The sequence below is a fragment of the Salmo salar genome, chromosome 13, assembly GCF_965601325.2.
Source record: "Salmo salar chromosome 13, fSalSal1, whole genome shotgun sequence".
Lineage (NCBI taxonomy): Eukaryota > Metazoa > Chordata > Actinopteri > Salmoniformes > Salmonidae > Salmo > Salmo salar.
In genome coordinates, this window is record NC_138303.1 from 108,155,068 (window position 1) to 108,182,420 (window position 27,353).

General features: G+C 42.7%; 1 protein-coding gene across 1 annotated transcript in view; it reads right to left on the reverse strand.

The window, feature by feature from the left end:
• Window positions 1-2,236: 2,236 nt before the first annotated feature.
• The window catches only part of LOC106568508 (uncharacterized), a 34,769-nt gene continuing 9,652 nt past the window's right edge, over window positions 2,237-27,353 (reverse strand). Inside the window, exons 6-49 of the mRNA XM_014138928.3 lie at window positions 22,915-23,030; window positions 22,688-22,806; window positions 20,417-20,552; window positions 20,248-20,330; window positions 19,916-20,035; window positions 19,705-19,806; window positions 19,404-19,562; window positions 19,199-19,281; window positions 18,938-19,082; window positions 17,582-17,626; window positions 17,178-17,345; window positions 16,928-17,047; window positions 16,248-16,358; window positions 16,132-16,164; window positions 15,456-15,590; window positions 15,162-15,308; window positions 13,764-13,898; window positions 13,491-13,645; window positions 13,142-13,286; window positions 12,991-13,045; window positions 12,717-12,783; window positions 12,472-12,605; window positions 12,317-12,360; window positions 11,798-11,971; window positions 11,499-11,653; window positions 11,258-11,371; window positions 10,941-11,056; window positions 10,551-10,702; window positions 10,253-10,458; window positions 9,487-9,886; window positions 9,186-9,355; window positions 8,991-9,061; window positions 8,789-8,889; window positions 7,646-7,765; window positions 7,415-7,552; window positions 7,159-7,313; window positions 6,889-6,988; window positions 6,529-6,764; window positions 6,213-6,399; window positions 4,232-4,480; window positions 3,086-3,268; window positions 2,939-2,995; window positions 2,685-2,830; window positions 2,237-2,414 (exon numbers count right to left, since the gene is read on the reverse strand). Of these exons, the coding sequence (XP_013994403.2) occupies window positions 2,370-2,414; window positions 2,685-2,830; window positions 2,939-2,995; window positions 3,086-3,268; window positions 4,232-4,480; window positions 6,213-6,399; window positions 6,529-6,764; window positions 6,889-6,988; window positions 7,159-7,313; window positions 7,415-7,552; window positions 7,646-7,765; window positions 8,789-8,889; window positions 8,991-9,061; window positions 9,186-9,355; window positions 9,487-9,886; window positions 10,253-10,458; window positions 10,551-10,702; window positions 10,941-11,056; window positions 11,258-11,371; window positions 11,499-11,653; window positions 11,798-11,971; window positions 12,317-12,360; window positions 12,472-12,605; window positions 12,717-12,783; window positions 12,991-13,045; window positions 13,142-13,286; window positions 13,491-13,645; window positions 13,764-13,898; window positions 15,162-15,308; window positions 15,456-15,590; window positions 16,132-16,164; window positions 16,248-16,358; window positions 16,928-17,047; window positions 17,178-17,345; window positions 17,582-17,626; window positions 18,938-19,082; window positions 19,199-19,281; window positions 19,404-19,562; window positions 19,705-19,806; window positions 19,916-20,035; window positions 20,248-20,330; window positions 20,417-20,552; window positions 22,688-22,806; window positions 22,915-23,030 (5,832 nt within the window). The 3' untranslated portion in view covers window positions 2,237-2,369. The remainder of the gene's footprint in view (window positions 2,415-2,684; window positions 2,831-2,938; window positions 2,996-3,085; window positions 3,269-4,231; window positions 4,481-6,212; window positions 6,400-6,528; window positions 6,765-6,888; window positions 6,989-7,158; window positions 7,314-7,414; window positions 7,553-7,645; window positions 7,766-8,788; window positions 8,890-8,990; window positions 9,062-9,185; window positions 9,356-9,486; window positions 9,887-10,252; window positions 10,459-10,550; window positions 10,703-10,940; window positions 11,057-11,257; window positions 11,372-11,498; window positions 11,654-11,797; window positions 11,972-12,316; window positions 12,361-12,471; window positions 12,606-12,716; window positions 12,784-12,990; window positions 13,046-13,141; window positions 13,287-13,490; window positions 13,646-13,763; window positions 13,899-15,161; window positions 15,309-15,455; window positions 15,591-16,131; window positions 16,165-16,247; window positions 16,359-16,927; window positions 17,048-17,177; window positions 17,346-17,581; window positions 17,627-18,937; window positions 19,083-19,198; window positions 19,282-19,403; window positions 19,563-19,704; window positions 19,807-19,915; window positions 20,036-20,247; window positions 20,331-20,416; window positions 20,553-22,687; window positions 22,807-22,914; window positions 23,031-27,353) is intronic.

Genomic DNA, 27,353 nt, shown 5'->3' on the forward strand with positions numbered 1-27,353 from the left:
CATTTATACCATCTAGTGATGTCACCTGGCAAGCTAAAACTCCACCCATACAAAACCTGGTAATTAGAAGGTCCTGGGTGACGTTATATACCCTAAAAAAGTCTTCTTCCTGGGTCAGGTCCCGTACTGTTTTTGAATGGGCTTCAAGCTTATATCATCAAATTCATGAAAATTGGGTAATTTAAGACATATTAAATTATATTATTTTCATGGATTAATTTACCTTGACCTTTTCCAAAAAACGAAATCGAAAACCTTGATAAAATGTATCAGGTAGAAGTAAATTAATCCCAGAATCCACAAATACACTACATGGGGCATTGTCATGCTGCAACAGGAAAGGGTCTTCCCCAAACTGTTACCACGAAGTTGGAAGTACAGAATCGTCTAGAATGTCATTGTATGCTGTAGCATTAAGATTTCTGTTCACTGGAACTAAGGGGCCTAGCCCGAATCATGAAAAACAGCCCCAGACCATTATTCCTCCTTCACCAAACTTTACACTTGGCACTTCGCATTTGGCCAGGTAGCGTTCTCCTGGATTCATCCGTCAGACTGCCAGATGGTGAAGTGGGATTCATCAAATCCAGAGAATGTGTTTCCACTGCTCCAGAGTCCAATGGCGGCAAGCTTTACACCACTCCAACCAAAGCTTGGCATTGCGCATGGTTGATCTTAGGCTTGCGTGCGGCTGCTCGGCCATGGAAACCCATTTTATAAAGCTCCCGACCAACAGTTATTGTGCTGACGTTGCTTCCAGAGGCAGTTTGAAACTTGGTAGTGAGTGCTCCAACTGAGCACAGACGATTTATACGCGCTTCAGCACTCGGCGGTCCCGATCCTTGAGCTTGTGTGGCCTACCACTTCACAGCTGAGCCGTTGTTGCTCCGAGATATTTTCACTTCACAATAACAGCACTTACAGTTGACCTGGGGAAGCTCTAGTAGGGTATAAATGTGACGAACTGACTTGCTGGAAGGGTGGCATCCTATGACGGTGCCATGTTGAATGTCACTGAGCTCTTCGGTAAGGCCGTTATACTGCCAATGCTTGTCTATGGAGAAAGAATGGCTGTGTGCTCGATTGTATACACCTTATCAACAACGGGTGTGGCTGAAATAGTCAAATCCACTAATTTGAAGGGTGGCCACGTAGTCTACTTTAATAACATTCAAACAAAAAATAAAAGCACAACACAAGCTATAGCATACACTGTATGAATTTACAAAACATAAAAATTGGCAAGTCACTATACAAGCAGTGAAACGCTGAATATATCAAGGCAGGTAGACTAGTGGTTAGAGTGTTGGAACTAGTAATGGAGAGGTTGCAAGATCAAATCTCTGAGCTGACAAGGTAAAAAAACTGTCATTCTGCCCCTGAACAAGGCAGTTAACCCACTATTCCTAGGCTGTCATTGAAAATAAGATTTTTTTTCTTAAACTGACTTGCCTAGTTAAATAAAGGTGAAAAAATATATATATTGCTTTACCATAACAGTTAGAAGAATACTGTGGGGCCTCAGGCCCCTACTCCACCACTACCACATATCTACAGTACTAAATCCGTGTGTTTGTGTTGCTTCACAGTCCCCGCTGTTCCATAAGGTGTTTTTTAAATCTAATTTTACTGCTTAGCGTCAGTTACTTGATGTGGAATAGAGTTTCATGTAGTCATGGCTCTATGTCGAACTGTGTGACTCCCACAGTCTGTTCTGGACTTAGGGACCGTGTAATAGCAGTCTAACACAAGCAAACTGAGTTATGAGGTGAAATGATAACAAAACATTTATAAAACAAAAGTAAAATCAGATGATAGGATGATATAACAAAAGTAAATCAGGGGAAAATATAACTACGATATTTTCAGTCACAGACACATTTGAAATAGTATAAAAAATTTAATTAAAAAAAAATTCACACCTCTTTTAGAAAATAGTGCATTATGAATACATTAAATACAACAGTAAATAATAATATTCCATACATTATCGTAAAATAGCTTGACCATTTGGCAGATATATTAAATCTCCATTGGTCTTTGTAGCTCAGTTTGTTTGGTATTCAGAAAAGTGATTTTATTACTAATGTAGTGCGATATATATACTACCACAGACAAGCATAAACCTAAAAAAGTATAAACATTTGAAATTAAAATATTATATGTTGCCGACTTATAAGAATTAAAGAGATTAATAGAAAATATATTCTCTCAAAAATGAATGTCTCAAAAACAGTTCTTAGAGATTGTTGTATTCATGCTTTATTTAAACAGACCTAAGTTATTGACATGGTGATTTCTTATACAAGAGAAACTGTGGCAATCATGGTTCATTACAAATATACAAAAACTGATCCAAATCCCATGTTTCATGTTTCCGATTCTCCTCCAAAGTTGGGGTTGTTAAAAGCAGGCTGCAATATAAGAACAAATCGTGTCATTTGAGGGAAGATTCATTCTTAAATTTGAACATTTGGAGAGTGTTCATGAATCCCTGTAAACCTCCTCACATGAACATCGCCCCTTATCTCAATAAAGATAAGAGGAACTAGGCAAGGATGTCTATTATCCCTGTTGTTATTTGCTTTGTTTATAGCTAAGTGCTATTTCCTCTCTGGTGCTCTGTTACCATCATGTACATATTTTATAGCAACCGTGGTTTCTTAAGCATAAGCTTCACTTACCACATCAACGCTCCTTCCCGTTCTTGTTGGGAAGCTGACGTCACTCAGCTTGACTCCCCTGATGCTGAAGACGTAATATAGCAGTCCAAATATCAAGGTGAAGACAACAATGGCCCCAATCACAGCCCCAGCTATCAGTCCTGCACCTGTTTAACAAAGGACAAAATATGAATGAATATTTTTATGATCTATGGTTTTCGGGAAAGAGCTATGCTTATTTTTTTTAAATGTTACAACTAGTATAGCAAACTTACTGCTAGCCTGGGGAGCATCAGTGGGAATGACTATACCACCACCATCTGTGGTGTAGTCTGCAGGAGAAATAACAGTGGCATTTACATCTGAAAATACTGCATCAATGGACCCTGTGCCTGTCGGTATCAGTTATACGGAGTACTCACATTGGCGGTGGCGACAGGCATATCCTCTCTTCTGCATACAGTTGTTATCATTCCATTGTCCGTCAGGGTACATCTCGACACAGTTCTCTCCTCCAACGTCTCCTTGGTGGAAGGCTTCGTTGGGCTCGTTAGGCGCCCAGTTTAGGAAAGCCAAGGGCTGCATGTCTGTCCAACTCCAGCCAACTGGAAACAGTTATATATATTAGTATAATGTTCGACACTTAGGTGAGAAAACAACACAGTGAAAAGTCAGTGCACAATGGGACTTGGGTCGTTCCACCAATTCGATGCCTTTTGAGAAGTGTAACTTTTGGTTTAAAAGTCTGTAATGAAGAGCACATGTTCAACTTAATAAAAAAACAAGTTTTCCTATCTCAAGAGGTTAATTAAAGGAATACTATAGTAAGTGTCTATTAAGTGCCAAATAAAGTAACACGGTTAACCGTAACTCTGTCATCTTAAATCAGCCATAAATCCTCTCGTGATAGGGGGAATGGAAGCTGGTTGTGTGCAACAGGGATTGGCAATTGAATGCAAGCTTCACCAAAAAAAATGTAATTGCTCAAACATTTCTAGCCTGTCTATCTATGGGTAACGGGGTTGACGTGTTATACTCGACCCGCTCAGTTTTTCACCACAAAACACCAGAAAATGGCAAAAAAAGAGTAGAACCATTTCACTTGCTTTTACGCTATGATTTGACTATTAGATGTTTAATGTTTCTATTGAACCAAATATGTAAAAGAATAGTTTCACCACATTAAAATGAGAGTTCAGGTCACGTAACAGGGTTGACCTTAAAATGAGTGACAGATGTAAATGAATCACTAATCACATTAAATAAATAATCATCTCCAGAAATGACTTTGTCAAAGCAACACAATAACTAGGTCTTTACAATAGAGAAATGTATGGATTAAGCGGTTTGAAATCTTCCTAGAAGTGACACAGGGCTGGTGGAGGGACCTGTCAAAATGCTGAATTTTGGCACTTTAGCAAGACTTTATTCATATTAAAAAATCTGATATATTGAATTCTCCATGGGTCTATTTTAAAGGGCACTTCAGTTAATATAACAGGTTTTTATTTCTACTTCAAATAATGAAGGAATGCAAAAGGCACGGTTTCGTGGAACGACCCACTTACAGTTGTTGTCCCTGGTCAGGCCGATCCAGACATTGTGTACTCGGGTGTAATTCATTTTCAAGATGAACTCCACGTCTGCTCTACTGTGGATGGACGCCAGGTCTCCTCTCACTGTTTGACAGTAGTGTCTTGCCTCTGGCCAGGAGATTCCCTGGGGCCCGTTGTATACAAAGTAGCAGTAGCGACCAAAGGGAACCCAGCCAAAAAGGCATTTCCCATCTCCGGGGGCTGGGGTTGGAGGAGGAGACTCTGAGGAGAGAGGAATATAAACATTTAGTATTTTAACAGGTGACATCTGCAATTATCGGAAACCTGTGGAAAATATAGTACACTTGTCAAGAGTGGGCTAGTTAAATTAGTTTGCTTATCCCATAAGAGTCTAAGCCCTGTCTAAGACGGGGGAGGGCGTTCTACTAAGCTATATGGAATTGTTTTAAGAAGGTCATACCAAGGATAATTTTGCTATTTGATTTAGAATTTTAATACCCCTTTGAAGAATCCAAAAAATATATAAAAAATGTTTCTGATTAAACATTTTATTTGCCCTTACTGCTATTAGCCCATACAAACGCATTGAATAACAGGTTCACTACATTGAACAACAGATAGTCCCCAAAGAATAATCTAAAGGAAGTTTGTTCTGAAGTGTTTGTCCAATATCTCAGAGATATAAGAAAAATCAGGAAACTTTTTTAAAATCTTTTTTATAATTTTTATAACTATCTAACCTCTTATTTTTGGAACTAAACATATTAGTGTGTATCCCAAACTCTTTGGGAAGCTTCAGACAGAAGTTGGCAGACCAACTTCAGACGAGTCCCAAAACGATTGTGGGGGTCGTAGAACAAAACGGAGAACACCATTGTGTTCGTGAGAGTCTCATCTTTTTCGGGATGTCTCATGGTCTGACAAACACCTCTCTAGCTCTGTCACATTTTACCGCAGATGCAGAAGAGCAACATAGGTGGATGCAGTGGATTGAGAGACAGATTTTAATGGGGATGTTTTCGTTATGCAAATCAGATTTCCGCAGGGGCGTGGACATAGACCTTAGGGGGTTATGCTGCAGTGGAGATGTAAAGTGCCTTCCGACTTTACAAATATTTCTATTTTGTGTCACTGGCCTACGCACAATACCCCATAATATCAAAGTGGAATTCTCTTTTAAGAAAGTTTTACAAATGAAGAAAATGTTTAAATAAAAATATTCTAAAACATGCATCCTGTTTGCAATAAGGCACTAAAGTAAAACTGAAAAAAAATTGGCAAACAAATTAGCTTTATGTCCTAATACAAAGCATTATGTTTGGGGCAAACCTGGGTATGCTTGTCATCGGCAAGGACTAGGGGGAAGAAAAAAAAATAGATATAAATAAACGAAATAGAGCTAAGCAAAGGCAAAATCCTAGTGGAAAACTTTGTTTCATTCTTTCCAACAGACACTGGGAGACAAATTCAGCTTTCAGCAGGACAATAACCTAAAACTCAAGGCTACATATAACCTGGAGTTGTTTACCAAGACAACACTGAATGTTCCTTAGCGGCCTAGTTACAGTTTTGATTTAAATCACCTTGATAATCTATGGTAAGACTTAAAAATGGCTGTCTAGCAGTGATCAACAACCAACTTGAAGAATTTTTTAAGAATAATGTGAAAATATTGTACAATCCAGGTGTGCAAAGCTCTTAGAGACTTACTCAGAAAGACTCACAGCTGTAATCGCTGCCAAAGGTGATTCTAACATGTATTGACGGAGGGGTGTGAATACTTATGTAAATTAGATATTTCTGTTTTTCATTATCAATACATTTGCAAACATTTCTAAAAACATGTTTTCACTTTGTCATTATGGGGTATTGTGTGTAGATGGGTGAGATTTAAAAAAATATTTCATCCATTTTTGAATTCAGGCTGTAACACAACAAAATGTGGAATAAGTCAAGGGATATGAATACTTTCTGAAGGCTCTGTAGCTCCTACCTGAGGAGGTCTTGCAGATGTAGGCCTTAGCAGAATTACAATCGGTGTCGTTCCATGTTCCGTGGAAGATAGGGTCTGCATGCATGCTCACACAGCCCTCTGCTTTGTGGTTACTAGGCTCCCCAGGTCCCCAGTGAGTGAAGAACACTGGCCAGCCGTCTGTCCATGTATATGAACTGCTATCAACCTGCAGATACAACAAACCATCAACCAAGAGCACCCTGTCCACTTACCGTAATCAAACAAATGACAACTTCAAATGATCTTCGTTGTGATTAATGCCAGTTCAATTCTATAAAGAGGATTGGGCTAGTACCTTGCGTCTTAATCCAATCCATGCGTCTGCTTTGCCCTGGAGTATAGCCCCAGCCACAAAGGCCTGGTCGTAGCTCATGTCTACGCTGGCCAAGTTACCACCTTCCTGCTCACAGGCCACCTGAGCTGCCTCCCATGTCTTCGGTTCCTCCACCAGCTTGTAGCAGTTCTTATACCAGGAGACGTAACCAGAGGGGCAGGGGTTTTGAGTTGGAGCTGGCGGAGCCATACTGCTTGCTGTCGGAATTATATTATAGAACTTTTAACAAAAGGTCACAAAAATCATTAAGCTACAAAGAGTGAGTTGTGTGCAAAAAAAAAAAAAAAACGTTTGTTTTAAAAAAAAATTGTCAGCACTAACATTTCTTCATGGAGCAGACCCAGCTATGCTCCTCAGTGCACAAGTCATCATTCCAGCGTCCACTCACCAAGTAGTTATGGGTAATGGCGGTGCAGTGCTCCTGGGGGGAGGAAATAGGTCAAAGTCTAATCTTTGTGAAACTTGTAGCTTATTATCTCGTTTTAAACCGATCCAGTCTATGAGTGGAAAAACCTTAGAATCTTTGACATTCATGGTGACCTTCAAAAAAACCCTCATCTGAAGTATGTTGGAGCTGTGCATTATTCTCACCCGTCCTCCATTGTTGTTGGGTTCCTTGTCGGCCCAGTTGGTGTACAACACTGGACTCACACCATCACTCCAGCCAAACCCTCCCTCCACCAGGCTGTCTGTCAAGCCAATCCATGTTGGCAGCTTCAGATCCCTTAGATAGCTGGACACAAAGTCTGGAGAACAGAGGCCATTCAAATATAAAACCACCATGTAAAAAGTCAAAGGAACTTTGATCGACTGGATCTCTAAAGCTAGACTTTCTTCTGTAGCTTACCGTTCTCATATTGATTGTCGATGACAGCTAATTCTGCTCCTTTACTTTGGCACCAACTCCGAGCAGAGTCCCAGTTGGCTTTCTTCCCGTGCTTGTGCCCTTGGAACATGAAGCACTTGTTTCGGAACAGCATCCAATCTAGAACAGACAAAGACACTGGTTACTACTAGTGTTTAGGGGATCATTTCACAATCAGCACCTGTAGTATTAATGGGGATGTGTCTGCTGTACCCGCTGGGCAGTATCCCGTCCAGGGTTGGGTGGGAGGAGGAGGAGTGTGGTCTTCACCAGGGTATTTCTTACACAGGTAACCTGCATTGGTACGGGCGCAGTTGACATCATTCCAATTACCTACGAGACACAAGATGCAGAATATGTTGGACACAGGGCTCTAAATGAACCATTTTCAGTGGTAGAATGGTGCTCCCAAAATAAAAAAGTTAGAAGTACAACATAAAAGTTCGGAGCACAACAGAAAAGTTAGGAGCACAACAGAAAAGTTAGGAGCACAACAGAAAAGTTATTCTATTTTATTGAGATATTTCAAGTGTCTTTTTCATGCATTTCTAAATCAAGCCTGTGTTTTATGAACTCATTCTGGTTACATAAAAGCACCAGAAAATAAGATTTTTTAAATTGATTGAGATACAGCCTATATTAGGCCTATATAAAGTTCTAGCTACTTTCGTGCCTTAACCCCGTAAAAAGCCATTGTTTCTTATAAAAATCTAAAATGTTGATACAAAAACCTGTCATTGACATTCCAGTCATTTGTGGAATAGTAGGTTTCTACATCGTGTATTGAGATGCATCCAATTGAGAATTCTACACTGTCTCTTTAAGAGCGTCAAGTTCACTGCAATGATATGATTATTGATCTTCTGAAGAAGTATCCCTTTTCCTTTCTTTCCTCAAATGTTTGGATATGCTGCTAATTAAGTTTGCTAGCTAGCTAATGAATTTACATGACTGAACAAGGTGTCAACAAATTCCCGCGAGGGGTTTTGGTACAGCCTGCGAAATGGTTTAACGAACGTATAGACAATTCACGATAGGAAGAAAAGAAAACATTGAGTCGGCAATATATGGGTCATACATTATCTTTTTACCTGACAATCCGTTTATCGCTGTAGTAATGATGAAACAACAACAGTAACGAATCTGTGCGCACTTTTATCTCTAAGGCACTGGAAAACAACAGTACAATGAAGACTAATCATTATTATCTGGTTGATTCTTGTTGTAGGCACCGTAATGTCAGGTCGCACAGCAAAATATGCGACCAAAATTGTTGGATGGGAGTTGAATATTTTTTATTTCTATTTTTATTTAAAAAAAAAATTCTCAGAAAATTCAACCTGTTTACATCAGTACCTTGATGTCTGTTCATCTGGACACACTGTTCCTCCCCATTGGCATTATTAGGCTCTCCCAGACCCCAGAAAACATATGTGACAGGAGACCTGTCCACCCACCTGGGTAGGGGAACAGAGATCGGTGGTTAGCAGTCTTGACAATGTCCCACACCATATTATACAACAGTATGGGTAGTATCAATACAAAAAAAAAGACATACTGGTATTGGTCTGCTGCGATCCCAAACACAAGCATTCCAATCCATGATGATTCAGCCCGTCCCGTCCCAATCTGCAACGTCAAGAAACGTTACTGAGAGGAGCCGCCCACTGAGATGTTTGTAACATCTCCTGCACAACCGATAAACAAAACAAACAAACAACAACAAAGGTCTGCTTGGACAAGCATATCACACCATCGTGTTGATGTACGCCTGTTCATCTTTGTTTAAGATGGAGACCAGTTGAGCCTTCTCATCGTAGCAGCGGGACATAGCTGTCTGGAAGTCTACTATGTCGGTGTCATTGTAGTAGTAGCAGATGCCATTGTTCTTCCTCCAGACAGCGTTGGTACCGCAGTCAGGTGCTGGAAAAGATACAAGCCAATTCTCAGGGTCATACAGGTCATAGAAACTTCTAGAACAAATCAATGATCATGACTCTATGGTGCTATCTTATGGTTTAACGGTGCGATCAGAGGTGCACTACGCTGGTTACCTGGAACAGGAGGAGGAGGTACTGGAGGAACGATGGGTTTCTTCCCCTTGGAGATCATGCAGATCCAGTCCTGATGGGCATCACAGTTGAGATCGTTCCACCAAGAGGACGTTCCATTTGAGTTGCTCACCATCTCTACACAGTCCTCACGACCCTCATGGTTGTTGGGCTCCCCATGTCCCCAGTTGGTGTGGCTCACAGGAGTAGCGTCACTCCAGTGGTAACCTCCATCTATAGGGTTGTGTTGCAGACCGATCCACTTGGACTTCCCCTTGGTGTGCGTGGACAGGAAGTTCTCTTCCTCCATGTTATGGATACTGACAAGGTCTGCCCCCCTGGAGGTACAGTCTTCACGGGCTGCGGACCAGCTCTTCTTCTTGGAGAAGTCCACCATGAAGAGCTACAACAAACATTTAGAGATTCAACCTGTAGCACTTCAGTTAACGCTATGTTGTTGTTTCTTCAGTTCATATAGTGTTTGAGGCTCTTTACCCTGTATCAGTTCAGATGAAGCTAGTCTGTATCTTTACCCTGTATTAGTTCAGCTGAAGCTAGTCTGTATCTTTAGCCTGTATCAGTTCAGATGAAGCTAGTCTGTATCTTTACCCTGTACTAGTTCAGCAGTTCAGATGAAGCTAGTCTGTATCTTTAGCCTGTATCAGTTCAGATGAAGCTAGTCTGTATCTTTAGCCTGTATCAGTTCAGATGAAGCTAGTCTGTATCTTTAGCCTGTATCAGTTCAGATGAAGCTAGTCTATATCTTTACCTTGTAGCAGTTCCTGAAGTGTCGCTCAGCCGTCCAACCGTCCGCACAGTCCGGTGAAGGGGGAGGAGTTGGAGGTTTAGTGGGCGGGGTGATGTCAGGCCTTGGTGTCTCACACACGAATGGGAACACCTCAGTGCATGGCTTGTCATCCCAGAACCCACCAGTAAGGCCCGTAGTCATGCCAACGCAGGTTCCCGCATGGTTATCTGGAGGATCACAAAGACAATGGTAAACAATTCAACTGATATACTAACATGAAAATACTTCAGATTCGTTAATGGGTGTAAAATGACTGTACCTGGCTGGTTTCGATCCCAGTGTGTGAAGGTGAGAGGTGCTCCATTATCCCAGATGTAATCCACCCCTCCTGAATCACCACTGGCCCTCAGTCCAATCCACCACAAACCAGTGTATCCAGCCAGTTTCACCGTGAAGTGGGACTGTTCATAACTGGGAAAGACATCACAGATATTATATTCAACACCAATCAAAGACCAGCATTATAGACATCTTGAGGCATGCCAAGATTCGAAGGGTTTGTTGGTCTTGAATGTGATGCCCCTTTTGGATAAAAATAAAATGGACCAGCCGGTGTCCAACAGATTGAAGTACACCAGACTGATGATCTGTATCTGCCACAACATACACATAAACACTTCTTGTGAGATGCTGAGGTAATCACACTCACATGTCCCCAATGTGTAGAAGTTTGCTGTTTTGCTGCTCACAGAAAGCCTTGGCGTCTGCCCAGCTTCTGGCGGTCTCTTCCATCCAGTAACAGGAATAGCCATAGGCGTCCCAGCCCTATGACACACACACACACACACACACACACACACACACACACACACACACACACACACACACACACACACACACACACACACACACACACACACACACACACACACACACACACACACACACACACACACACACACACTGATGTGGTGCTGCAGAGGGATAGCTATAGACAGGTACAGGTACAACAGGACAAGCACTCACCTGTGTGCATCCGTACACAGTGGGCATGACGGAGGGAAGCGGGTAGTGGGCTTTGGACATCTTGCATATATAAGTGTTCAGTTCTGTGCAGGGGACATCATTCCATCTACCAGTCTGTAATAAAGGAACATAAAACCGTTGGTTGGACAAGCGTCAGGTTAAAGTGACGATAACAGTAAGGTTAAGAGTATAGGGGTAATAGTGAAGAGTTAAGCATGTGAGCCCAAGCTAACCGTGTTACCTGATAAAACATCTCCACACAGTCCTCATTGAAGCCTTGATGGTTGTTGGGTTCTCCTGGTGACCAGTAGGTGAAAGTGACCCAGTGGTTGTCTGACCAGGAGAACAGGCCTGAGAAGCCCAGATCATTCAGCCCAATCCACACATCATTGGTGGCTACAAGGAAGACATATCAAAAGAAGTCGTCAGCTAAGCTTTCCAACAATAAGCAGCGTTTATGTTCCCCCATACGGACCCATACTTCCCCATACGGACCCATAGAGATCCATACTTTCCCATACGGACCAGGTGGACTCTTACCGGAGTAAAGGTAGCTCTCCAGCCAGCTCTGTTCTGTCATGGACTGAATGGACACCAGGTCAGCTCCCAGCTTCCTGCACTCTCCACGGGCTGCATGCCATGTCTTTTTATCTCCATAGGGCTTGTAGCAGAACTCCCCAAATTCATACCAGTCAGGCCCCGAGCATCTCAACTCTGCAAAGGAATCAAAGTAGGAGTTGAGACAACATGTAGCCTACAGCACATTCAATAACATTTTCTTTATTTAACTAGGCAAGTCAGTTAAGAACAAATTAGTATTTACAATGACGGCCTACACCGGCCAAAACCCGGACGACGCTGGGCCAATTGTGCGCCGCCCTATGGGACTCCCGATCACAGCCAGTTGTGATACAGCCCGGGATCGAACCAGGGTCTGTAGTGACACCTCTAGCACTGAGATGCAGTGTCTTAGACCGCTGCGTCACCCAGGAGCCCATATTAGTGTCCTTAGGTTACGTGATTGATGTCTGAGCATTGGTGTAGTCTAGTCTAACATACCTTCCTCTGCAAACTGGTATGATATTTGATAGTTCCCATCATACCTGTTGAAGGTCAAAGGTTACTATGTTGGTATTGGCTGCATGGTTTGGGTTCGTAATTAATTCATTCATTAATTTAGTGTAGACAGTGCCATGCAATAATGAGACACTCACTGCCTGGATGTGATGCCGTTCTTGGTGGAACCGCTGTAGAAGTTCTGGCCTGGTTCTTTCAACATAGTACAGTCTCCTCCGATATCATTCAGGATTACTCCTGCATGGATACCAGCTGCACAGATGTTGGAGTCCTTCGTGTAATGCAAGCACATATCAACATACATCAATATCCTCACATTCCTCACTCCAAATTTTCTGTTGAATCATTGGGAGTTGATGGTTAAATCACTTAATTCACTCACCCCACGATATACGATAGAGCCAAAAACAGTATATGGTAGTTGCGCACATCCTGCTGGGCAGTGTACACTGAAAGATACACAATGTGAAATTAGCTTCATGTATTTTCCATTCATGTCTTATTAAAATCCTATTTTGCCTCTACTTCACACTGCCTGCTCAGCTCAGACCCCAAATAACTTGACACAGTAGTCATCAGGATCTTGGCGTAGTGGTCAGGACCTAGGCAACTGAGCAGGCATTTTGGAGTAGAGGGCAGAAGTTGAAGGGACTTACGTCATACGATCATTTGCAAAGTTAAAGTTGGGCTTTGCATCACAGGACACAGCATCTGTGAAAAAAAACACCTCTCTCTGTATTCTGAGTGGACACAAAACATTTCTCAACAAAGAAATGCTAAAAGGTTAGCAAAACAGTTTTCGCCTACAGTCAGGTATACATCCCAGGATGTCAAAGCGAAGACCAGTCTGTCCGTTGAATTCCTGGGGAAGAATCCTGACATACTGGGCAGAGACAGGAGTGCCCAGAAGCTGTGTCTCTGGAGTGTTTCTGTCCATACAGCCTGTGAATACCTGGACAAATAGGAAGAACAAGTGCAATTATGATCTGGAGTTTATAATCCAGCTATCCCAATATGGTGCATTGGACCAAAGACCTACAAATTGTGGGCTGGCTTCCCAGACACATATTGAGCCTGGTTTTAGACTGCTTTTTAGTCTAGGACTAGGCATAAACTGTGCCTGGGAATCCAGCCGTGAATGTTTGATGTGATTTACCCCTCCATCGTCTTTGTAGTCAGTCCATTTGCTTCCATCCATACTGTGCTGGATCTTGAATTTAGTCACCCAGTGATCTGCACCAGGACACCCCTGGATCACAACACCTGTGATCTTTTTGGCCTCACCCAGGTTCACCTGGATCCAGGAGTTTACTGTGGTGATGTCAGTGGAGAGGGAAATGAACGTGATTGAAGTTAATTTCTGGAAAAATCTAATTCTTTCACAAATACCAAATGTGAGATGAAGGAGGAGGTGCCAGGTGGAACGTACAGGGATTTGATGGCATCCAGCAAGAGCCACCTTTCAGACGAGCTCCGTTCGGACCATGTGAACTCTGTGAAGACGAGGCGGACAGCATGGAGTCAGTGACGTTACCATCCTCCACACCCAGTCCCCTCAGACACACTGAAAGATCAAAACACGACCACAAGAGGCACATCATGTAAATAAGTGCAGTAAAATAATGTAACAGTGATTCATGGTTTCAGTTTTTTTGGGGGTTGGGTTTGGTGGGGGTTCGGTCTGGTGGGGATTAGATCTGGTTAAGGTTGGGGTTGGGTCTGGGTCGGGTGGGGGGTTGGATTGGATTGGGTTGGGTCTAGTTGGGTTGGGTCTGGTTGGGTTGTGTCTGGTTGGGGTTGGGTCTGGTTGGGGTTGGGTCTGGTTGGGATTGTGTCTGGTTGGGGTTGGGTCTGGTTGAGTCTGGTTAGGGTTGGGTCTGGTTAGGGTCTGGTTGGGGTCTGGTTGAGTCTGGTTGGGGTTGGGTCTGGTTAGGGTCTGGTTGAGTCTGGTGGGGGTTGGGTCTGGTTAGGGTCTGGTTAGGTCTGGTTGAGTCTGGTGGGGGTTGGGTCTAGTTAGGGTCTGGTTGGGGTTGGGTCTGGTTGGGTCTGGTGGGGTTTGGGTCTGGTGGGGGTTGGGGGTTGGGTCTGGGTTGGGTCTGGTTAGGGTCTGGTTAGGGTCTGGTTGGGTCTGGTGGGGGTTGGGTCTGGTTGGGGTTGGGTCTGGTGGGGGTTGGGTCTGGTTGGGGTTGGGTCTGGTGGGGGTTGGGTCTGGTGGGGGTTGGGTCTGGTTAAGGTCTGGTTGAGTCTGGTTAGGGTTGGGTCTGGTTGGGGTTGGGTCTGGTGGGGGTTGGGTCTGGTTGGGGTCTGGTTGGGGTTGGGTCTGGTTAGGGTCTGGTTGGGTCTGGTGGGGGTTGGGTCTGGTTAGGGTCTGGTTGGGTCTGGTGGGGGTTGGGTCTGGTTGGGTCTGGTGGGGGTTGGGTCTGGTTAGGGTCTGGTTGGGTCTGGTGGGGGTTGGGTCTGGTTGGGTCTGGTTGGGTCTGGTGGGGGTTGGGTCTGGTTAGGGTCTGGTTGGGTCTGGTGGGGGTTGAGTCTGGTTAGGGTTGGGTCTGGTTAAGGTCTGGTGGGGGTTGGGTCTGGTGGGGGTTGAGTCTGGTTAGGGTTGGGTCTGGTGGGGGTTGGGTCTGGTTGGGTCTGGTGGGGGTTGGGTCTGGTTAGGGTCTGGTTGGGTCTGGTAGGGGTTGGGTCTGGTTAGGGTCTGGTTGGGTCTGGTGGGGGTTGGGTCTGGTTGGGTCTGGTGGGGGTTGGGTCTGGTTAGGGTCTGGTTGGGTCTGGTTGGGTCTGGTTAGGGTCTGGTTGGGTCTGGTGGGGGTTGGGTCTGGTTGCCTACCATTTTGCTCACAGCTGTACACCACTTCCAGGTATTTGGAGATTGAAGGGCAGGGGTCAGTTTCAGTATAGGCATACAAGAAGCAGAAAGGTCGGTTGTCACACGCCTTTCGTACCAAAGGCAGGATGCCATCTACAGTGCATGTTCCTGATAGGGATAACCAATGCGTTAGTAACATGGCTGTCTGAAGCACTGTATTAAGCCCAACACATAAATAATATTCCATTAGGAGTTAGTTGCTCTCATAGCTATAACCTATTTGAGTTTCAGAGGTAAAAGCAATTTGTTCTGAACCTGAAGCTCCTTCCTGGTGGGGGCAGATCTTGTCACTCTTGCGGCCAAAGAAAGCTGACTGAATGTTGATGACACTGTTGGTATCACAGTGGAGGACAGCACTGGAGTCCTCACAGATGTAAGCAGTTTCAAAGCCTATAGGAGATCACAACCCGTACAAACACGGTCAACAGGTTTGAAAGACAGTGAAAAAGGAGTCTTCCAGACTCTTAAATCAGATTTAAAAAAAGGCAATAGTAAACATAGGCATTAAAAGTCCACAGTTTATTCCAGCCTTGACCATCCCAGGTAGAGAGCTTTCTAACTCACTTCTAACAGTAGAGGCATCTGAGATTACTGTGAACAAGGGAAATTGTTTAAAACTACCATTGAATAATGTGGCTGTTCTGATGGACGACGTGGTTTTATCTAACTCTACTACAGGTCAAACCCTCCTCGCCAAGTTTATTGGGGTGCCAGGTAGCCTAGTGGTTAGAGCGTTGGACTAGTAACCGTAAAGGTTGCAAGATTGAATCCCTGAGCTGACAAAGTAAAAATCTGTCGTTCTGCCCCCTGAACAAGGCAGTTAACCCACTGTTCCCCCGTAGGCTGTCATTGAAAATAAGAACTTGTTCTTAACTGACTTGTCTAGTTAAATAAATGATTTATCTATAAGAGCAGGGTTCATTTATCTTACCATCGTGGGGTGGAGGAGAAACTGGTGTGTTTCCTGAAAGAAACCATGGAAGTAGGGTTTAAAAATAACATTTAAAAATGTTCAAAAACACAACCATCTGTACAGGACCAGGTCACCTCTACGCTTGCATATGTATCCTCTATTGTAATCACAGTTGTCATCGTTCCAGTAGCCGGTGTTGATAAGCATGGAAAGGCAATCCTCTCCTCCATAGTTATCTGGGTTGCCTGAGTGGGGCAAAGAGGAGGTAGAGAAATGTGATGCATGGTATTTGTACCACCTCGCCACTCGGGGGAGTCACCCCTCTAAAATACATGCAAAAAAATATACCAAAATAAAAAAAAGAAGCATTACCTGTGTTCAAGTGGATAAGCCATAAGACTGCTGGATAAGCCTTATGGATAAGACTTATGGATAAGCCATAAGACTGCTGAACAGCTAATCAAATGGTTACCCGGACTATTTGCATTGACCCCCCCCCCCGCCCTTTTTTTACGCTGCTGTTATTCCCTGTTTATTATCTATTATCTATGCATAGACACTTTACCCCTACCTACATGTACATATTACCTCAATTATCTCAACTAACCTGTACCCCTGCACATTGACTAGGTACCGGTACCTCCTGTATATAGCCTCATTATTGTTATTTTAATGTCTTACTCTCATTTTTCTTAAAACTGCATGGTTGGTTAAGTGATTGTAAATAAGCATTCCACTGTAAGGTTGTATTCGGCGCATGTGATATATACAATTTGAATTGATTTGATGTATCTGAAAGCATTAGGACTATTACCTGCGTTCCAGTGGATGTATCTGAAAGGAGAGCCATCAGTCCACTCCCAACCACCCTCTGTAATGGAGTCATGTCCACCCATCCACACGGAGACCCCCGTAGGAATCAGCTGGACTTTCGCTGTTCATAAACACAACACATCACAGTACTAATCATTTGAATTGCCATTGTGAATAAACAACATTGTTGTAGTACTTTTATTTTTTTGTTTTACTGAGAAGATTAATAGCACTTTTTAACCCATCTGTACATTGAATGAAGGCCTGCTCAAAGGGCTCGGTGATGCTGAGAAGGTCCCCTCTCTGGTTTACGCAGTCGGCACGTGCATCAGCCCAGTTCCTCATGGACAGGTAGTTAAACAGGTAGCAGTATTCATTGAACGGGTCTGACATCCAAGAGCCACACTTCTCATTCCAATCTGCAGGAAAAATCGGATGATATCTTTTGGAATAGGTTAGGGCTTAGACTACAGCCCTGTCTTACGACACACTCTGAAAAAAATAAACCTGTTTGTTTTGCATTTTAACTGCACAAAAATAAATGTGTGTGGTTAAAATGGCCAACTGTCAAACTGATTTCTTGTTGGAAATTGCAAGTGAGAGATTTTTGAGAGGCAAAGAATGGTAAACTGAGGAGAGAAGCTGCTCCTTTTACCTGGCCCCGATGTGGGAGGTATGAGTGGGGGTCCTTGACCTTTTTCTGAGGATTAGAAAGACAGTTGAGTGATGAACATTCTGTGGTCAACAGGCATTTACTTTTGAACAGTGAGCCAATATACAGTGCCTTCGGAAAGTATTCAGACCCCTTGACTTTTTCCAAATTTTGTTACGTTACAGACCTAAAATTGATTACATACAACAACAAAAAACTCAGCAAGCTACAGGGGAAGGGCACCAAAACATTTCTGCAGCATTGAAGGTCCCCAAGAACACAGTGGCCTCCATCATTGTTAAATGGAAGAAGTTTGGAACCACCAAGACTCTTCCTAGAGCTGACCGTCCGGCCAAACTGAGCAATCGCGGGAGAAGGGCCTTGGTCAGGAAGGTGACCAAGAACCTGATGGTCACTCTGACAGAACTCCAGAGTTACTCTGTGGAGATGAGAGAACCTTCCAGAAGGACAACCATCTCTGCAGCACTCCACCAAATCAGGCCTTTATGGTAGAGTGGCCAGATGGCAGCAGCTCCTCAGTTAAAGGCAAATGACAGCCCGCTTGGAGTTTGCCAATAGGCCCCTAAAGATTCTCAGACCATGAGAAATAAGATTCTCTGGTGTGATGAAACTAAGATTGAACAATTTTGCCTGAATGCCAAGTGTCACGTCTGGAGGAAACCTGGCACCATCCCTACGGTGAAGCATGGAGGTGGCAGCATCATGCTGTGGGGATGTTTTTCAGCGGCATGAACTGGGAGACTAGTCAGGATCGAGGCAAAGATGAATGGAGCAAAGTACAGAGAGATCCTTGATGAAAACCTGCTCCAGAGTGCTCAGGACCTCAGACTGGGGCAAAGGTTCACCTTGCAACAGGACAAAACGCCTAAGCACACAATCAAGAAAACACAGGAGTGGCTTCGGGACAAGTCTCTGAATGTCCTTGAGTGGCCTAGGCAGAGCCCGGACTTGAACCCGATGGAACATCTCTGGAGAGACCCGAAAATAGCTGTGCAGCGTAGCGTCATACCCAAGAAGACTCGAGGATGTAATCGCTGCCAAAGGTGCTTCAACAAGGTACTGAGTAAAGGGTTTGAATACTTGTAATACATGTAAATGTGATATTTTATTTTTAATACATTCGCAAAAATTTCAAAAAATCTGTTTTTGTTTTGTGGGTGGTATGGTGTGTAGATTGATCAGGGGAAAAACTAATTTGATCAATTTTAGAATAAGGCTGTAAAGAAACAAAATGTGGAAAATGTCAAGGGGTCTGAATACTTTCCGAATGCACTGTATGTATATTTATTTTACAAAGAACATTCCCTCAATGGGAAATGGTGAAAGGACAAATCATACCTTTTCTGCAGACAAATTCTAATGTGGAGGTACAGAACTCATCGTTGAGTAGCCCTGCTTCGTGGTGGTTGAATCCCCTAATATTGGAACAATCCTCATTGCCCTGCCAGTTATCAGGCTGGTTGGGCGCCCATGGTAGAAAGTCCTGGAAGAGAGAGTGAAGCCAAACTGAATGTTAATTTAAGCTAGACTCTCTCAAATGTGTATACCATAAAAGATTGGGCCCACAAACTTTTAATCAATGGCATATTTGTCACTCACGGATGGAGTCCCATCCGACCAGACCCACACTCCTTCTGTCCTACTGTCACTAAGACCAACCCAGGATGGTGCGGGCATATGAGCTGCAAAATAACATTTCCAATGGAATAGAATATTTTTAAGAAAAGAAAATACTACCTGTTATTTGTACAAAATATAGATGTTTTTTGTTGTTTTTGTTTTTTACATTTAGTCAACCACTCACTAGTAATGAAGCTTAGTTCCTCTTGAGTATGAAAACTTGCCAGGTGGCCTCCTTGACTGGCACAGTAACTCTCTGCATCTTGCCAATTTTTCACCATTTCAGTCTCAAAGTGATAGCAGTAGTCTCCATAGAGAAGAAATCCAGCATCACAATGAGAATCTACACCAACACAATGTAAAGTATTAGGTTATATGTCAAACAATATATTGATAGAATAAAGAACATATTAGTTTGCATTGACGTGATTTATAGGAATACAAACAAAGGGCTTCCAGTTGTCAGCCACAGTTGTTCCACTAACCTGGAACAGAGGTAGGCTTAACATTTTGACCCCCCACCATTTTACAAATGTATCCCAGGTTTTTGAAGCAATTGGTTGTTTCCCATTTTCCAGAGAAATCTCCTGTAAGACAAAAACAATAAAACAAAGTTCTGTACCTTTCTTGGTCTATGATCCAGAGAGTTTGTTGATTGATTAAGTGATAAGTGTAGTACAGACCACATGCCCTTACCGGTGTAGATTTGACCACAGTCCCAGAGGTTTACTGTGTTCTTGGGAAAGCTAGGTTTCCAATTGGAGAACGTAATATCTGTTTTGTCCACCCATCTGAATGTACCATCCTGGTCCTCATCTAGTGACATCACAAATCAGGAAATTGTAGACTTGGTCTTTTCATTGATTTAAAATTTGAGTTTTAGTAAATATTCTGCAGTCTCTCTTTACAACGATGCAACCAGCAGTGCACGTCAATGCCAAATCGGTCAAGTGTCACAGATTACAGTGAAAAGCTCATAAGATATTGGCCAAATAAAGCTAGTGGTTAAATCTGTACGTCTGATATACCTGCAACACCAATCCAGACATCAGGCACTTCCCCTTGATTAAGTTCTGGCAGATGAGTGTTGATGAAGTATTGCTCCTCTTGACTAAAACAACAAGTGATACGAATTAGAAAATGTTTTTCATTTTCTTATCAATCATTATGTTCAGTAAATCATGTGTTGTTTCTTACGTCTTAATTGTCACCAGGTTAGCCCCCTCACTTGAACACTTCTGTTGAGCCTCATGCCAGCTGGTCAGGAACATCTTGTTGCTGACCACCCAGTAACAGTTCCCACTGAAGCTGATCCAACCAGGAGGGCAAATTGCTTTTCAGAGGAAAACACAACACAGTACAGAGAGCAGTGGTCACCAACCAGTCCATCACAAAACCTGCCTACCCGGGCGGGCCCAGAGAGCAAATCAAGTGCACTATAGGTCTACCGCTGGCCAATCAGATGGCTCAGATGGCAGTGTCTGCTGTAACGTAGCAGCATCAGAGAAAGCTACGGCGAAGTTGATACTGTGAGATTTCAGAACGTTTAAAACAACGACTAGAGAGAGAGACTGTCATACGAATACAGCAAAGAGCTGCTGTTTTTATGACTGAGTTTATGTTTAAGTTCTTACTCAGCACTGTCAACACTTTGTATTCAACACTTTTATAAGTCGTAAAATGCGCATCCTTCCTATTTCCACTCAGCGCTACAACCAGCACTGCAGCTGTAATGAACGAGTAGGAAAGTGTATCTATAGGCTGGCGTTGTTGTTATTATTAGCGGCTTGGGTATTTTTTAATATCGAGGAATATTTCACATTCTCTGTTCATAGGAGTGACAACATGAATTTGTGCATTAATGCGGTGCGACTCGAGTTTCACCATCATCTGGAAGATGTCAGTGGAGGGAAGGGAGACCAGAGGGATGATGAGAGACAGACCCTCAGTCTGCTGCTCTCTCCCTCTGCTGAGACTGACCCTCAGTCTGCTGCTCTCTCCCTCTGCTGAGACTGACCCTCAGTCTGCCGCTCTCTGCCTCTGCTGAGACTGACCCTCAGTCTGCTGCTCTCTCCCTCTGCTGAGACTGACCATCAGTCTGCTGCTCTCTCCCTCCGCTGAGACTGACCATCAGTCTGCTGCTCTCTCCCTCTGCTGAGACTGACCCTCAGTCTGCTGCTCTCTCCCTCCGCTGAGACTGACCATCAGATGCAGGCACCATCAGCCCAGTAAAATAAAAAAAAATAAAAAAAAGCAAATGATTTAAATGTATGCTCACTCAGCTGTGCTTCATAAGTAATACAACAACAGATCTATTACCGGGGTGATCATAAAGCCTACCTCAAATGTTTAAATATAATTTTTTTAAATGGCCCGAACAACAATGCATTGGCAGGGCAATTCAAGCAAAGCCCAATATGCAGTGATAATGAATTAGCTATATTAGCTTACTGCACAAACCTCATTGCTAGAGTACTGTTTTTAATGTGTTAATGATGCATAGGCTTACGTTTTTTTAAGTAATGTTTAAAAAAGAAATCTGTATTTTGATTCAAAGTGATCTTGACTCAAAAAAGGTTGGTGACCACTGGTATAGAGCATTCACTCTGCTCTGTACCAGTGTATAGAGTGATTTATATATTATGATTTATATTATCTTGTTTGATATTGTATATCACTCTATATTACTGCTGTACAATGTAGCGAAACACGGGCCGTTCAAGAGGGTGCTACGAAATCAATGTCAAAACGTTGTTTTCTTTGCCCTATGTTATTATAAATTACATATTGTCCTGTGTTATTATAAATTACATATAATTAATCATTAGATTGTTCTCTATAATATTGTCACCTTAGCTAATATACGTGCACTTGACAGTGTTGATGAAATAAGAACATGAATTTGCTGTGATCGTTGCTCGTCTAGACAGCGCTGCTCTTGGCAGTATCTCTTCCATATTTGGTGTTGTGAGGTGGTACCATTTTGGAAGTGTTTCCGCTGGTTGGACAAATCAAAATCAACTTCATACCTTCGTCATTTTCCCATACAGATCATTGGCTTTCATTGCATATAACCGCGATCAATCTACGTTGAGAGGGGCCGTTTCTTCACGGAGGATGGATATTGAAATTCAGTCTTTTAGCTTTGTAAATAAATATATATTTTACTCCCTATTTAGTTTTGTATTGAGCAGATTTCATTTAGAAAAAGCCCATGTTTTCACTCAGGAGCCTCAGTAGCCGAGCAGCGACACAGAGTTCTATTGAGCAGTGACCACTTTTATCTGCATTGTTGCGTTATATTGAATTGCCTTGAGATAATTAAATTGGACCATATCAAACCATATAATAATTATCAGCGTATTAAGTTGAATCAAGATCGCATGTCATGTCACAGTAATTTCAGCTAATACCACATAATTCACATGGTTATTTATCCAGTAATGTTTTCTGAAGATCTGAGCTTACTGTTGAGTCCTCTTTTGCACATGTAAGGACGCTCATGACGGCATATATGTGACTTCCACTTCCCAAAGTCCTGTCCTGCCTCCTTGACCACTGCGACACAAATCCCGTTCTGCTTTTCACTGTCGGGAAGAGAACATATTTTGACTACGAAGCTAGAATAAACCCTCCACAATCACTGTGATACAGTTGATTATATAGATCTGTCACCCCACATGTGCTGTCCTAACCTGAGATCTGGCTGCACAGGATCAGTTGCCCAGTTGGTGTAGCCCTCAGGAGAAGCATCAGACCAGCTGAACTGAGTGCTGTCAATTTCAACCTCACATGATATTGTTGTGCATTTCTGTGAAAAAAAAAAAAAGGGGTAAGTTTCAGAATACACTTAGCTAGCACACACTGGTTGAATCAATGTTGTTTCAACTGAATTTGTCTATGTATTGTGAAGAGGGATCAACGTAGAAAATACATTTTATTTGAAAAAAGAAATGAACCATTACTCTACTCATTTCATTTCAACCGGCGTTGTAATCAATTCATTAGGGTAAACCTTCAACTGAAATACATTGACTTAACCTGACTAACAGGTTGTTACATCAATCTAATTTCAACATAATCATCAGAACTATGTGTAACAGTATAGGTTCTGTCCCTCTCTTTGCCCCAACCTGGGCTCGAACCAGGAACCCTCTGCGCACATCAACAACTGACACCCCGCGAAGCATTGTTACCCATCGCGCCACAAAAGCCGCGCTCCTTGCAGATCATGGGGAACAACTGCTTAAGGTCGCAGAGCGAGTGACGTCACTGATTGAAACGCTATTAGTGCGCACCACCGCTAACTAGCTAGCCATTTCACATCGGTTACATACGTATACGTTGAAAAGTCCACATAGAAACATAACAAATATTTGTCATCCTATATTCGATATATATTGGGTTGTTGAAATTACGTAGAATTGTATATTTCATAAGACATATGTTATTTGACTTCGTTTCAATGTTGATCGTAAAATGGTTGTTTGAATCAACGTCATTGTTTCAACATCATGCCTTCAACCTAAATAAAGCGTTACACTACATGATCAAAAGTATGTGGACACCGGCTCGTCGAACATCTCATTCCAAAATCATGGGCATTAATATGGAGTTGGTCCCCCCCTTTGCTGCTATAACAGCCTCCACTCTTCTGGGAAGGCTTTCTACTAGATGTTGGAACATTGCTGCGGGGATTTGCTTCCATTCTGCCACAAGAGCATTAGTGAGGTTGGGCACTGATGTTGAGCAATTGGGCCTGGCTCGCAGTCGGTGTTCCAATTCATCCCAAAGGTGTTCGATGGGGTTGAGGTCAGGGCAGACCAGTCAAGTTCTTCCACACCAATCTCAAAAAAACACTTCTGTATGGACCTGGCTTTGCGCATAGGGGCATTGTCATATTGAAACAGAAAAGGACCTTCTGCAAACTGTTGCCACAAATTTGGAAGCACAGAATCATCTAGAATGTCATTGTATGCTGTAGCATTAAGATTTCCCTTCACTGGAACCATGACAAACAGCCCCACACCATTATTCATCCTCCACCAATCTTTAGAGTTGGTACTATGCATTCAGGGATCTCTTGGCAACCGCCAAAGCCAGATTCATCCATCAGACAGTGAAGCATCAAGAGAACACATTTCCACTGCTCCAGCATCTAATTTTTGTTGTTGTTGTTTGTTTTACCTTTATTTAACTAGGCAAGCCAACGGTGGCAAGCTTTACACCACTCCAGCCAACACTTGGTGTTGCACATGGGGATCTTAAGCTTGTGTGCAGCTGCTTGACCATGGAAACCCATTTCATGAATCTCCTGACAAACAGTTCTTGTGCTGACATTGTATCCAGAGGCAGTTTGAAATTCAGTAGTGAGTGTTGCAACCAAAGATAGACATTTTGTTACACACTTCAGCACTCATGTGGCCTACCACTCTAGCAGGGCAGAAATTTGACGAAATTATTGTTGGAACGGTGGCATCCTATGAAGGCGCCACATTGAAAGCCATTGTTGCTCCTAGTCATTTACGTCATTTAGCAGACACTGTTATCCAGAACAACTTACAGTAAGTAGTACGTGCATATATTTGCATACTTGTCCCCTGTGGGAATCGTACTCACAACCCCAGCATTACAAACACCATGCTCTACCAACAGCTACACCAGACCCCTGATGTTTCCACTTCACAAAAACAGCACTTACAGCTGACCAGGGCAGCTCTAGCAGGGAAGAAATTTGACAAAATGACTTGCTGGAGAGGTGGCATCCTATGAAGGTGCCACATTGAAAGTCAATGAGCTTTTCAGAAAGGCCATTCTATTGCCAATCTTTGTCTATGGAGATTGCATGGCTGTATGCTCGATTTTATACACCTGTCAGCAATGGGTGTGGCTGAAATAGTCAAATCCACCATTTTGAAGGGGCGTCAACATACTTTTGGATATATAGTGTATATTGAAATAAAGGTTGAACCCACAGTCCAAGGACTCCTGCCTGAACAGTGACTCCTACTGGTATGTGAGGATAAATGCACTTCAGTGAGAATAAGTCTACCATCCAGATGCCTGCCTCTATGAACGCTGCTTAGCTTTGGCAACAAGCTGTGTTCGATTCAACTGAGCTATCATGTCAACACTGGTCAGCTTCAATACTAATTCATGATCTTAATAATACACTTTTACCATTAAATATTGTATTTTACAAATGTTATTCATAATATATACAGTACCAGTCAAATGTTTGGACACACCTACTCATTTATTTATTTTTTACTATTTTCTATATTGTAGAATAATAGTGAAGACATCAAAACTATGGAATAACACATATGGAAACATGTAGTAACCAAAAAGGTGCTAAACAAATCAAAATATATTTTATATTTGAGATTCTTCAAAGTAGCCACCCTTTGACTTGATGACAGCTCTGCACACTCATGGCTTTCTCAAAACTAGCTTCACCTGGAATGCTTTTCCCACAGTCTTGAAGGAGTCGCCACATATGCTGAGCACTTGTTGGCTGCTTTTCCTTCACTCTGTGGTCCAACTCATCCCAAACCATTTCAATTGGGTTGAGGTTGGGTGATTGTGGAGGCCAGGTAATCTGATGCAGCACTCCATCACTCTCCTTCTTGGTCAAATAGCCCTTACACATCTTGGAGGTGTGTTGGGTCATTGTCCTTTTGAAAAACAAATGATAGTCCCACTAAGCGCAAACCAGAAGGGATGGCGTATCGCTGCAGAATGCTGTGGTAGCCATACTGGTTAAGTGTCACCAGCAAAGCACCCCCACACCATCACACCTCTTCCTCCATGCTTCACGGTGGGAACCACACATGTGGAGATCATCTGTTCACCTACTCTGCGTCTCGCAAAGACATGGCGGTTGGAACCAAAAATCTCAAATTTGGACTCCAGACCAAAGGACAAAGATTTCCACCGGTCTAATGTCCATTGCTCGTGTTTCTTGGCCCAAGCAAGTCTCGTCTTCTTATTGGTGTCCTTTAGTAGGGGTTTCTTTGCAGCAATTTGACCATGAAGGCCTGACTCACGCAGTCTCCTCTGAACAGTTGATGTTGAAATGTGACTGTTACTTGAACTGGCTGGAATTTCTGAGGCTGGTAACTCTAATGAACGTATCCTCTGCAGCAGAGGTAACTCTGGATCTTCCTTTCCTGTGGCGTTCCTCAGGAGAGCCAGTTTCATCATAGCGCTTAATGGTTTTTGCAACTGCACTTGAAGAAACTTTCAAAGTTCTGTTGAAGAAACTACAATGTAGAAAATAGTAAAAATAAAGAAAAACCCTTGAATGAGTAGGTGTGTCCAAAGTTTTGACTGGTACTGTATATATATATATATATATATATATATATATATATATATATATAATATATATATATATATACGGTGCATTCAGAAAGTATTCACGCCCCTTCCCTTTTTTCACATTTTGTTACATTACAGCGTTATTCTGAAATTGATTAAATTACATTTTTCCTCATCAATCTACACACAATACCCCATAATGACAAAGCGAAAACAGGTTTTTAGAAGTTTTTGCAAATGTATAAAACATAATCAAAAACAGAAATACCTTATTTACATAAGTATTCAGACTCTTTGCTATGAGACTCGAAATTGAGCTCAGGTGCATCCTGTTTCCATTGATCATCCTTGAGACATTTCTACAACTTGATTAGAGTCCACCTGTGGTAAATTCAATTAATTGGACAGGATTTGGAAAAGCACACACCTGTCTATATAAGGTCCCACAGTTGACAGTGCATGTCAGAGCAAAAACCAAGCCATGAGGTCAAAGGAATTGTCCATTGTCCAAGGCACAGATCTGAGGAAGGGTACCGAAAAATGTCTGCAGTATTGAAGGTCCACACAGTGACCTCCATCATTCGGACAAAGTTTAGAACCACAAAGACTCTTCCTAGCTTCACGGTTGTAGGAAACCTGGCACCATCCCCACTGTGAAGCATGGTGGTGGCAGCATCATGCTGTGGGGATGTTTTTCAGCGGCGGGGACTGGGGGACTAGTCAGGATTGAGGGAAAGAGGAACGGGGAGCAAAGTACAGAGAGATCCTTGATGAAAACCTTCTCCAGAGCGCTCAGAATGGGAGAAACTCC